Raw genomic sequence first — 12,125 nt, 5'->3', positions numbered from 1 at the left:
CACTTTTTGCCAGTCCTGTCTGGTCCAGCGACGGTGGGTTTGCGCCCATAGGCGACGTTGTTGCCAGTGATGTCTGGTAAGGACCTGCCTTGCAACAGACCTACAAGCCCTCAGTCCAGCCTCTCTCAGCCTATTGCGGACAGTCTGAGCACTGATGGAGGGATTGTGCGTTCCTGGTTTAACTTGGGCAGTTGTTGTTGCCATCCTGTACTTGTCCCGCAGGTGTGATGTTCGGATGTACCGATCCTGTGCAGGTGTTGTTCCACGTGGTCTGTCACTGCGAGGATGATCAGCTGTCTGTCCTGTCTCCCTGTAGCGCTGTCTTAGGTGTCTCACAGCACGGACATTGCAATTTATTGCCCTGGCCACATCTGCAGTCCTCATGCCTCCTTGCAGCATGCCTAAGGCACGTTCACGCAGATGAGCAAGGACCCTGGGCATCTTTCTTTTGGTGTTTTTCAGAGTCAGTAGAAAGGCCTCTTTAGTGTCCTATGTTTTAATAACTGTGACCTTAATTGCCTACCGTCTGTAAGCTGTTAGGGTCTTAACGACCGTTCCACAGGTGCATGTTCATTAATTGTTTATGGTTCATTGAACAAGCATGGGAAACTGAAGTTATTCGAATTTTTAGGAACTATCCTTGAAAGACAGGGTCCTGAGTTTAAATATATACATTTTAAAAAGCCAACATACTTCTTGAATTGTATATCTGAGAGTGGTGGAAATTCAGCTAAATTCTGGAAAGTGGTAAAATCTTTTAAACAAAACTCACCCACAAATTGCCCCAGCAGGTTGTGACAGCCTTTGGTCCCATAACAGTTAAAAATGAAATGTATGGTGCTTTTAATGACCATTTTGCCTCAGCTGGTCAACTATTTGAAAGAATAGTTTCTGAAAACACCTCAAGTTATTCACCTCTAAACAGATAGCAGAGAATGATGCACTTCCAGGCACGGACTTTGTTTTTCTTCATTTGAACCATTTGATGTCAATGAAGTGCCTTGCAAAAAATATATGTAAAAAAATCATAGGAGCTGATTCGCTTAATCCCTTTTTACTGCAGCTTTCTGCCCCCTCAATGTCAAACCTTTGACCCACATTTTTTTGTTTGTTTAACGATTGCTTCTGGTGCTATCCCTAAGATCTAGAAGGCAATGAAGGCCCTCCCCCTTCACAAAGGCGGGGATCCTTCTGACCTATATACTGTAATTACTGCCCAATTTCTAAACTATCTTGCTTTGCTCAAATATTGGAATCACAAACAGTCAGCTAGTAACTTTGTTAATTTCAAATTATATTCTTCATGTGCACCAATCTAGCACCAAACCCGCTCACAGGGTTGATTAACTCTTGAGGTCCCTCATGCCTCTACCAACCTAGGTAAATCAGCCTTTAGTTTTAATGCCCCCCCATAATATACAAATCCCTGGTGCCAATAGGGCAGTTTAGAACGCTGATGAGGAAGGAATCCACTGAGGTTTGCGAGTGTTTCTGTTGATTGTAAGAATTTATTTGTGTTGTTGAATTGTAATGCATCTGTAACTGCTGTATCTGTAGTTTCTTTTTTGCTGTTTTATTGAATTATGTTGATTTGTGAATTGTTTCTTCTCAGGGCACCATTGAGAATGAGACCCTGGTCTTAATTGGATTCCCCTGAATAAATAAAAGTTAATACATAAATACAAATCTTTCTCTCCCATTCTTCCTCCAATTAATTTTCTCCTCTCCACTGCCTCAATCCCCATCTTCCCGAGCTTGTAAACTAACCCTTCAGACAATAAAAATACTTGCATTCCCTCCTCTCCCCCAGTCACATTCCTCCCTTTCTCCCTCTCTCATCCTTCTTGTATGATGAGTTCATTATGTTTTATACCAGTCATTATCTGATGTCTTTATTCAGGCAGGGAGCTGGGCTGGATTCTGCAACCTAGGCGTTTTATGAAGATGGAGAAAGGTGGTGTGTGTGTGTGTGTGTGCGTTCATGTGTGTCTGCGCATACTTTTATGTGTATGTGTGTATGTCTGTGTGTGTTAACCTTGACCAAGGGCATTGCAGAAGCGTTATGCCACCCTGGGGTCCCAAATTGCAGCCATCTGGTCTGGAGTAGAGAGCAGTGGATTGTGCTTGGGTCTAAGCATTACCATTGGCAGGTTAAAGCTCCTACAGCCCCTGAGATGGCAGTTATACTGGGCTTCTCCATGACTGGGTCAGGGCCGTTAAAAACAAAACACTAGAATCGGCAAATATCTACAAATACTGTATATTCCTCCAAAATAAATCCTCAACTCCTATATTTATTTGTTACACTGGCTTTTTCAGTCATAAGGAGTGTAGCAGGCAAAGGCAATGCAGGCTGATGTTAGTGTGTATTCAGTTTCCCCGTCATAGCTGTTATTTGGTTATCACTTATACATATGTTCTGAAAATCCAACAACATTCCAAAGATAAAACACTGAGCACTCTGTTATTTTTCAAAACTTTTAGATTAAAGCTTGTAGGTGTCTGTCTTATCAGACATTTTCTTCTTTAACCATTATTCACCCAGATAGTACCTTTCAGATAAAGCATTTCTTTCCCACCCGAGATGCTGAGGCTGACATTTGCACAGCTCAGACAGGCAGACAGGCAGGCTCTGCCTGTGTCTCAGACCATTACTGAGTGTGTGTATGTGTGTGTGTGAGAGATGTGGTGAGGTGGGAAGCCTGACATCCAGGCCTGGAGAGACACACACCAGAGGGACAGGCCATAGCAGGGGGTGATGGGAAGGCAGTTTCTCCAGGCGAGCGACTCCTGAAAGCCATGTCAGTGTCAGGGGATCAATATGTGTGTGACTGGGTAAAGGCTATCTGTTACACCTACTGTTTTACACACTGTCTCACAAACAAATCTACACACACCGTCTCACACACTAACCTACACACACACCGTCTCACACACTAACCTACACACCTCTACAAGTGAGACAGAGAAAATGACAGTCAGACAAATGAACAAGAGGATGAACAGATGGACAGAGATAGAGACAAGTAGACAGGCATTCAGGCAGACAAGCAGACAAGACACAGACCTTTCACACGACTACCTTCTAGACAAGCTTAGTACAACACAGACCATGCCGCCTAAGCACGGTTGTTCCACCAGAGGGCTTGGGTTGACCCCAATAATGAAACTACAGCTAGACCACATGCTAGTGGACAGTATGTCTCTCCATTTGCCCAGCCTGGCCTGGCTTGGCCCAGTGACCAGTGGAGCGGGATGGGGCAGGTCACTGTGTGGCCGTGTGATTGGAGTAGGGAGATCGTCACCTCTCTGAGCGTTAAATTCCAGCGGCCATAGAGATTAGAGCAGCTAAATGCTGGCTGGGCCATGGATGTGCCACACATAAGGCACATTCATAATGCACCTTAGCCCTGGGATAAGGAAGATTTTAGCCAGGGCCTAAGCAAGTGTTCCCGGGCTACATTTTTTTATTTTTACTCCATATACAAACGTATACATACAAACAACAACTTACAGACGCACACAAAGCATGACTACATCTCATCTGCCCAGACCCGCATGCTCACACCCCCATCCTTAGTGCCTGTGTTATTGTTTGCCACAGATTTTTCATTGTGTTAATTAATGGTCGGATTGATTGATTTCCACATTTTTATTATACGTTTTATCAAGATGAGTGATGAGAAAAGAATAGTCCATCCCATTGGATATCTCACTACTCCCCCATATGCCATGTGTTGAAATATGCAGACAGAAGTATTACAATGTAAACATACTGACAGCCAACATTCTAGGTTCCAAAAGTTTATATTTTGCACATTCTAAAGTGGGCTAGCCCCAACCTTAGCCCAGGGCTGGCTGACCCTGCCCTGGAGCAGGGTTAGCACAGAATTTTCGGGGTTAGCCCAAGAAACATGGTGCCAAAATAGCCAGTGTAAAACGGGGTCTAGAACAATACCTAGAATGCTCACCGTCCAATCACAAAAGCTGCATTGTCACTTAGGGGGCTAGGGGGCAGTATTTGCACGGCCGGATAAAAAACGTCCCCGATTTAAACTGGTTACTACTCTTGCCCAGAAACGAGAATATGCATATAATTAGTAGATTTGGATAGAAAACACTCGAAAGTTTCTAAAACTGTTTGAATGGTGTCTGTGAGTATAACAGAACTCATATGGCAGGCCAAAACCTGAGAAGATTCCATACAGGAAGGCCCTGTCTGACAATTTGTTGTCCTTCTGTTGCATCTCTATCGAAAATACAGCATCTGTGCTGTAACGTAACATTTTCTAAGGCTTCCATTGGCTCTCAGAAGGCGCCAGAAAGTGGAATGGGGTGTCTGCTGTCTCTGGCCGAAGAACAGCAGGAGAATTTGTGAGTGGTCAGTCTGGTCAGAATTCTCAATTTTTTTCTTTCAGCCTTTGAATGAATACAACGTCGCCCGGTTGGAATATTATCGCTATTTTACGAGAAAAATAGCATAAAAATTGATTTTAAACAGCGTGTGACATGCTTCACCCTTCGGATAGTGACCTGAATGCACAAACAAAATGGAGCTATTTGAATATAACTATGGATTATTTGGAACCAAAACAACATTTGTTGAAGTAGAAGTCCTGGGAGTGCATTCTGACGAAGAACAGCAAAGGTAATCAAATTTTTCTAATAGTAATTCTGAGTTTAGTGAGCGCCAAACTTGGTGGGTGTCAAAATAGCTAGCCGTGATGGCCGAGCTATGTACTCAGAATATTGCAAAATGTGCTTTCGCCGAAAAGCTATTTTAAAATCTGACATCGCGATTGCATAAAGGAGTTCTGTATCTACAATTCTTAAAATAATTATGTTTTTTTGTGAACGTTTATCATGAGTAATTTAGTAAATTCACCGGAGGTTTTGGGTGAGTATGCTAGTTCTGAACATCACATGCTAATGTAAAAAGCAGGTTTTTGATATAAATATGAAGTTGATTGAACAAAACATGCATGTATTGTATAACATAATGTCCTAGGAGTGTCATCTGATGAAGATCATCAAAGGTTAGTGCTGCATTTAGCTGTGGTTTTGGTTTTGTGACATATATGCTTGCTTTGAAAATGGCTGTGTGATTATTTTTGGCAGGGTACTCTCCTGACATAATCTAATGTTTTGCTTTCGCTGTAAAGCCTTTTTGAAATCGGACAATGTGGTTAGATTAACGAGAGTCTTGTCTTTAAAACGGTGTAAAATAGTCATATGTTTGAGAAATTGAAGTTATAGCATTTTGAGGTATTTGTATTTTGCACCAAGCGATTCCCCTGGCTGTTGACTAGGGTGGGACGATAGCCCAGGGAAGTTAATTTACATATACTTGTGATGCTTATAATTATTATGCACGTTATTTTGATTCATACTATTTCATCCTTCCATCTGGGGACAAAAACCTAAAAACTTTAATTAGTATGCCTAACAAAAATGGTTGCTATGCCGGCTGGCTAACGTCTTCTCTATTAGCCAACTAAAGCTTCAAACTCTACAGCTGGAAGGGCAGCAAACACTTCATTTTCATCTGTTTTCATAGTTTTTGTAATAACATTTAATTGGATATATCCATGATAATAATAGTTTTGCATGATTTCACCTAGATCAGAAAAGTTAGTTTGTTGACAGTATTCTCTGTACAGGGGCGAATTACAAAAGTGAAACATTGTTTCCGAGGCTTTTAAAAATCCACCTTTCCAGAAACAAGTCTCTCACCATTGCTGCTTGCTATAGACCACCCTCTGCCCCCAGCTGTGCCCTGGACACCATATGTGGGAGCGTTTGACAGTGATGAGTGGAGGTCGTTTGACCGCTGACCCATTACGGATGCAGGCAATGAGGCAGTGATCGCTGAGATCTTGATTGAAAACAGCAAAGGTGTATTTAGAGGGCAAGTTGGTTAGGATGATATCTATGAGGGTGCCCGTGTTTACAGCTTTGGGGTGGTACCTGGTAGGTTCATTGATAATTTGTGTGAGATTGAGGGCATCAAGCTTAGATTGTAGGATGGCTGGGGTGTTAAGCATGTCCCAGTTTAGGTCACCTAGCAGCACGAGCTCTGAAGATAGATGGGGGGCAATGAATTCACATATGGTGTCCAGGGCACAGCTGGGGGCAGAGGGTCGTCTATAGCAGGCGGCAACGGTGAGAGACTTGTTTTTAGAGAGATGGATTTTTAAAAGTAGAAGTTCAAATTGTTTGGGTACAGACCTGGATAGTAGGCCAGAACTCAGCAGGCTATCTCTGCAGTAGATTGCAACACCGCCCCCTTTGGCCGTTCTATCTTGTCTGAAAATGTTGTAGTTAGGGATGAAGATTTCAGAGTTTTTGGTGGACTTCCTAAGCCAGGATTCAGACACGGCTAGGATATCCGGGTTGGCAGAGTGTGCTAAAGCAGTGAATAAAACAAACTTAGGGAGGAGGCTTCTAATGTTAACATGCATGAAACCAAGGCTACTACAGTTACAGAAGTCATCAAAAGAGAGCGCCTGGGGAATAGGAGTGGAGCTAGGCACTGCAGGGCCTGGATTCACCTCTACATCACCAGAGGAACAGAGGAGTAGGATTAGGGTACGGCTAAAATCTATGAGAATTGGTCGTCTATGACGTCCGGAATAGAGAGTAAAAGGAGCAGGTTTCTGGGGGCGATAAAATAGCTTCAAGGTATAATGTACAGACAAAGGTATGGTAGGATGTGAATACAGTGGAGGTAAACCTAGGCATTGAGTGATGATGAGAGAGATATTGTCTCTAGAAACATCACTGAAACCAGAAGATGTCATAGCATGTGTGGGTGGTGGAATAAGGTATAATGAGCAGGGCTAGAGGCTCTACAGTGAAATAAGCCAATAAACACTAACCAGAACAGCAATGGACAAGGCATATTGACATTAAGGAGAGGCATGCTTAGCCGAGTGATCATAAGGGTCCAGTGAGATTCAGAAAGCTAGCTGGGCCATAGGTAGCAAGCTGGCAGAAGATGGAGGGAGGTCTGTTTTTAGCCACCTCGTGCGTTTCCATCTGTAGATTAGTGGGGTTCTGTGTGGTAGGGGGACCAGTCTAATTGGCAAAATAGTTATAGTGGCCCAAGAAAATTGTCCGATAGACCTATTCAGATAGCAGCCGATAAGACAGCTAACGATTAGCGGGCCCCAGATGGGCGTTCAGGTTACGTCGCGACGGAGGGGCCAGTTGGATAACTCCCTCGGGCAGATAATGTCGGTAGTCCAGTCGTGAAGGCCCGATGGGGCTCCGCATCGGCAGTAAAACGGGTCCAGATAGGTGATTGTAGCCCAGGAGTGGCTATATACACACACGGAACACGACAAGAGGAGGACAAATGAGAACTTGTTCTCAACTAGCCTACCTGGTTAAATAAAAGGTGAAATCATTTTTATTTTTTATATAAAAAAAAGTCAGACAGGCAAATATCAAAGTTTGTACGGTTTATACAAACCATCACAGTTGGAAATCAAATGCTAGGCTCGAAGCTAGAGGAACTAATGTGTTAATTAATGTATTGTTTATAACATTGGTTGCGTGTCGAGATAGAATGTTGGTTGCATGTTGTGTTTGTCCGTTATCCCAGGGCTTTGGAATACAAGTATGACTAATGCTTAGCCCAGGGATAAAAAATGCTTGTTTGAGCACAGGCTAATCTAGCCCAGGGACAGTCTAGCCCGGGGCTAAGAACAATGCAGTGTGAAAAGGTCTATACAGGACTACAGGGGAGGAGGAGAGGAGATACAATGTTCAAGGGCTGGAGAGAGAAGCGCGTGTGTGTGTGTGTGTGTGTGTGTGTGTGTGTGTGTGTGTGTGTGTGTGTGTGTGTGTGTGAAAGAGATAGAGAGAGCATGCACGTTTACTGTACATGTGAGTGTGAGCATGGATGTGTGTGGTATACTGATCCCCTCTCCCTGTAAACCCACTGTAAAACCACCTGAGTGTGGGGATTTGAAAATGTATTTTTCTCCCTGCTCTGCTAGATGCTGAGAATGTTATTAATCAGACTTACCTTGGCCTGGCCTCAATTCTGCGCTGCTGAAAAGACAAGGGAGACAGCAGTTTTAATACAGGGGCCAATAACACAGAGGTCCTGTAGCTACACAGCTGGCAAACCTTCACAAATCAAAAGCTATTTACAGACACTTAGCAGTTCTTTAATGCATTCACACTGTAGGAATTATTATATACTTACTGTATATACCTGTAGATGACGTATACTACCCAAGGAGAAAAAAGGGTTTAAGAAAGTGTCTGAGTATGAGTGTCTGTATGATACTGACTTTGAGACAGTGCCTTAATGACAGCTTTACAGTGTGACTTAGTAAGCGTGTGACCGTTTTACTGAGTGACTGTGAGTGTGAGACAGTGGCTTTCACATATCATTGTGTCACATGAGAGGAGAGTAAATTAATACAGCGGTGGAGCTCTACTCTGACAGTAGACACTGTTCACACTTTAATTAGCAGCCACCAGCCCAGACACCAGCTAGAGGAGGACCACAGAGACTAACTATACAGCACTGTACTGTATCTTCCCTCAAAGGGCCCTGAGCCGCTAATGCCATCTCTCTGCTTTTTATTAAAACAAGACAACAGAATACTGCCATATTTCTTCCCACTTAGTTCCCACTTCCCACTTTCTTCCCACATCTCATTGGAATAGGTGCAGAATTCAAATGAATTCAAAAGGTGAATGTAAAAATAAGAACATATTGTGAGGCAGGGTGGTGTTTAGTTTACTATTAAACAACGGGTGGGTCTAATCCTGAATGCTGATTTGTTAAAAACGCATTCCAGTCAGCGCCTATTCCACCACCGGCTAAATCCATGACGTTAAAATGCCTATTTACTCTGTTCCATCTGACTGCACAATCCACTGTCTCATCAGCCCAACCAGGCAACTTATATACTTGATCTCCACTATGAAAAGCATCTAGACATTATCTCACATTTCTTTTAGACTAACATTTTGTTTTCAACAGCAGAGATTTGTATAAACCTTGCTGTTTGTCTCTCCAACATTTGCAACATTGTTTCAATATTCAAATTCGATCTCTAGCTGTCCCATAGTAATGAACGTGTCGGAATTCGGAATGAGACAGACAGGAAGGCAGCTTTTCTCAGCCAGTCGAAATCATGAATCAGCATCATTTTTATGGATCTATACAAAGAACTATCAATAGAAAACAGGTCAAACGAAATGAAGTGTAGCTAGTTTGCTGTCTTTCCAGCTTCAGATTGAAGTGATTGTGTTAGCTGTGTTGTTGGCTAGCTCCTCTGAACAACAGTGTTCTGACGATATTGCACATTTTCTACAACAGTCGAAATCGCGCATCATTAGCTCATTGTTATGGATGTGCCAAATAAATGTCACTAGGAAACAGCTTAAACAAACACAAATGCAGCTACTTTGCAGTTATTCTGGCTGCACTGTTTGACGTGACTGTAAGTTAGCCGTAGTTGGCTAGCTAGAAAGCAAGGGATTAGAACAGTGTCTCGGGCCTAACAAAACCTGTACCAATATATCCTCCAAACACCAGCTTCTCTGGCATTATCACTTAATTGTAACCCATGTCCGATTTAGGTGAAAACATACTGTAGAATGAGTGGTCTACAGTGATGGCAGTAATTGTTCAGTCACTATGAGCTTTACTTTCTAGACTATTGGTTGTCTAAGATCAGCCCATCTGCCCCTCAATGTGAACCAGGTCAGGACCAGGTTAGGTCTGGTTCACGACCAGGTCAGAACAAGGTTAGATTTGGTTCAGGACCAGGTCAGGACCAGGTTAGGTCCAGTTCAGGCCTGGGTCAACACAGTCCGCACACCTGGCATTTAATGATTGACTAATGGCTGATTGGACCAGCTGACTATACACTCCTCTGCCAAACTCATACACACACACACACACTTGCTCACACAAAGGCACACATAGAAATGTGGACACTACTGTAACTTGCTTACACAAACAGCCACACGCATTCTAGTACGCACAATAACACAGACTCATACGGGTGCAAACACACCTCACACAATTCAATGAAATGCGTTTCTTTGTGTATTGATGCATTGGGGCATGTGAGAGAGTCAGTGTGCATGACTGTCTATCTGTATGGGTGGAGGCATTCCTTCCTGTCTGTGTCACTCTTGGAATATGTGTGAGTGTGACAAAAATGTGTATTTCAGAAAGTCTAATCGGTGTCTGTGTCAACACGATTATGTGTACTGTACACACATAGAGCAAATACATTTTGGTACTTTCCTGGCAGTCAGTACAGTTCAACGTAAGCATAGGTAAATGAGTGTGTGTGCTCGTCCGGATTTACTCTGCTATGTGTGTGTGTGAAAGTGTGTTTGTTCTCTGACTATTTGTGTATGCTACGTGAGGTGATGTGTGTGCATGTGTGTGTGTTCTGTGAGACAGCCTGAGAGATGGTTTCCTCCGGGGTGACAGATAAGTGCTCAGTAATCATGGTGTGTGGTGATTGGAGGGTAAACACAGCGGCGTACGTCTGTACAGCTGCTTACCTACTGCCCGCACCGCTCTCTATTGATTTAATGACAGATCTGTAGATTACACTGCAAAACAGGAGCCAATGCATTTCTGTAATACATGTACACAGCAACTGCCATAACATTCTTTATCAGTCTTGCCTCTAGTCAGACTAACTGCTTAGCGAGCACACACACACACACACACACACACACACACACACACACACACACACACACACACACACACACACACACACACACACACACACACACACACACACACACACACAGAGAGAACTGAAACTCGCTGGAGAATGATTTGATTGTGTGTATAAGTTGGTGTTAAGGGCTTCTTTCTATCTCATTCTCCATTTCGTTTCTCTTGCACACACACACAGAGATATAAATGCATGCACACACACACTTTTTATTTGTACCTCATCATGCGCACGTATGCACACACACAATGAAATGTTTTACATCAGCAAATGTCACAAAGTGCTTATACAGAAACCGAGCCTAAAATCCCAAAGAGCAAACAATGCAGATGTAGAAGCACGGTGGCACACACACCTAAGTGCCACTGTAGGAGCTCAGACAGTCTCTCTCTCGCTGTCACTCTCTCTCTCCTCAATGTCTCAGCAGGCATTACTCACTGCAGCAATGACTTCCAGGAGAGAACAAACAGGGCAACCATCACCATCCAATTAGGGCCTTAATGAACTCGGCCTACCACTGGCCCATTTCTCAAACCAGGAAACCAATCTGCAGGCCGGCCACAGCCATTAATACAGCCCACCTTTCCTCTCTCCCTGACTGCCTGACTGGGAGCCTGAAGTAGTTAAACTATAGCAGGTGAGTAATGGGCCAGCAGGATCTTTTAATTTAACCCTGTAAGTAATAAGAACCTTCTCTTAACTAGTATGAGGGAGGAGGAGTGTGTGGAGAAGGGGTGTGTGTGCATGTGAGTGAGAATACATACACAGTATCAGTCAAAAGTTTGGACACACCTACTCATTCAAGGGTTGTTCTTTATTTTGACTATTTTATACATTGTAGAATAATAGTGAAGACATGAAAACTATGAAATAAAACATATGGAATCATGAAGTAACCAAAAACGTTTTAAACAAATCTAAATCTATTTTATATTTGAGATTTTATTTTTTTTATTTGATGACGGCTTTGCACACTCTTGGCATTCTCTCAACCAGCTTCATGGAGGTAGTCACCTGGAACACATTTCAATTAACAGGTGTGCCTTGTTAAAAGATCATTTGTGGAATTTCTTTCCTTCTTAATGCGTTTGAGCCAATCAGTTGTGTTGTGACAAGGTAGGGGTGGTATACAGAAGATAGCCCGATTTGGTAAAAGACCAAGTCCATATTATGGCAAGAACAGCTCAAATAAGCAAAGAGAAACGATAGTCCATCATTACTTTAAGACATGAATGTCAGTCAGTGTAGTGGCTCTCATGAGGACCGCCACAGGATGGAAGACCCAGAGTTACCTCTGCTGCAGAGGATACGTTCATTAGAGTTACAGGCATCAGATATTGCAGCCCAAATAAATGCTTCACAGAGTTCAGTAACAGACGCATCTCAACATCA

General features: G+C 43.0%; 1 protein-coding gene across 2 annotated transcripts in view; it reads right to left on the bottom strand.

The window, feature by feature from the left end:
* LOC106561313 (uncharacterized) overlaps positions 1–12,125 on the bottom strand; it is a 44,438-nt gene that overhangs the window by 13,683 nt on the left and 18,630 nt on the right. The window contains exon 3 of one of the 2 annotated variants that reach the window (XM_045698699.1): positions 8,033–8,058. In XM_045698699.1, the coding sequence (XP_045554655.1) occupies positions 8,033–8,058 (26 nt within the window). The remainder of the gene's footprint in view (positions 1–8,032; positions 8,059–12,125) is intronic. The other variant, XM_045698700.1, reaches the window with a different exon arrangement.

This window comes from Salmo salar, chromosome ssa17 (genome assembly GCF_905237065.1).
Source record: "Salmo salar chromosome ssa17, Ssal_v3.1, whole genome shotgun sequence".
NCBI lineage: Eukaryota > Metazoa > Chordata > Actinopteri > Salmoniformes > Salmonidae > Salmo > Salmo salar.
The sequence above is the reverse complement of the archived record's forward strand: the minus strand, read 5'-3'. Positions and strand labels throughout refer to the sequence as shown.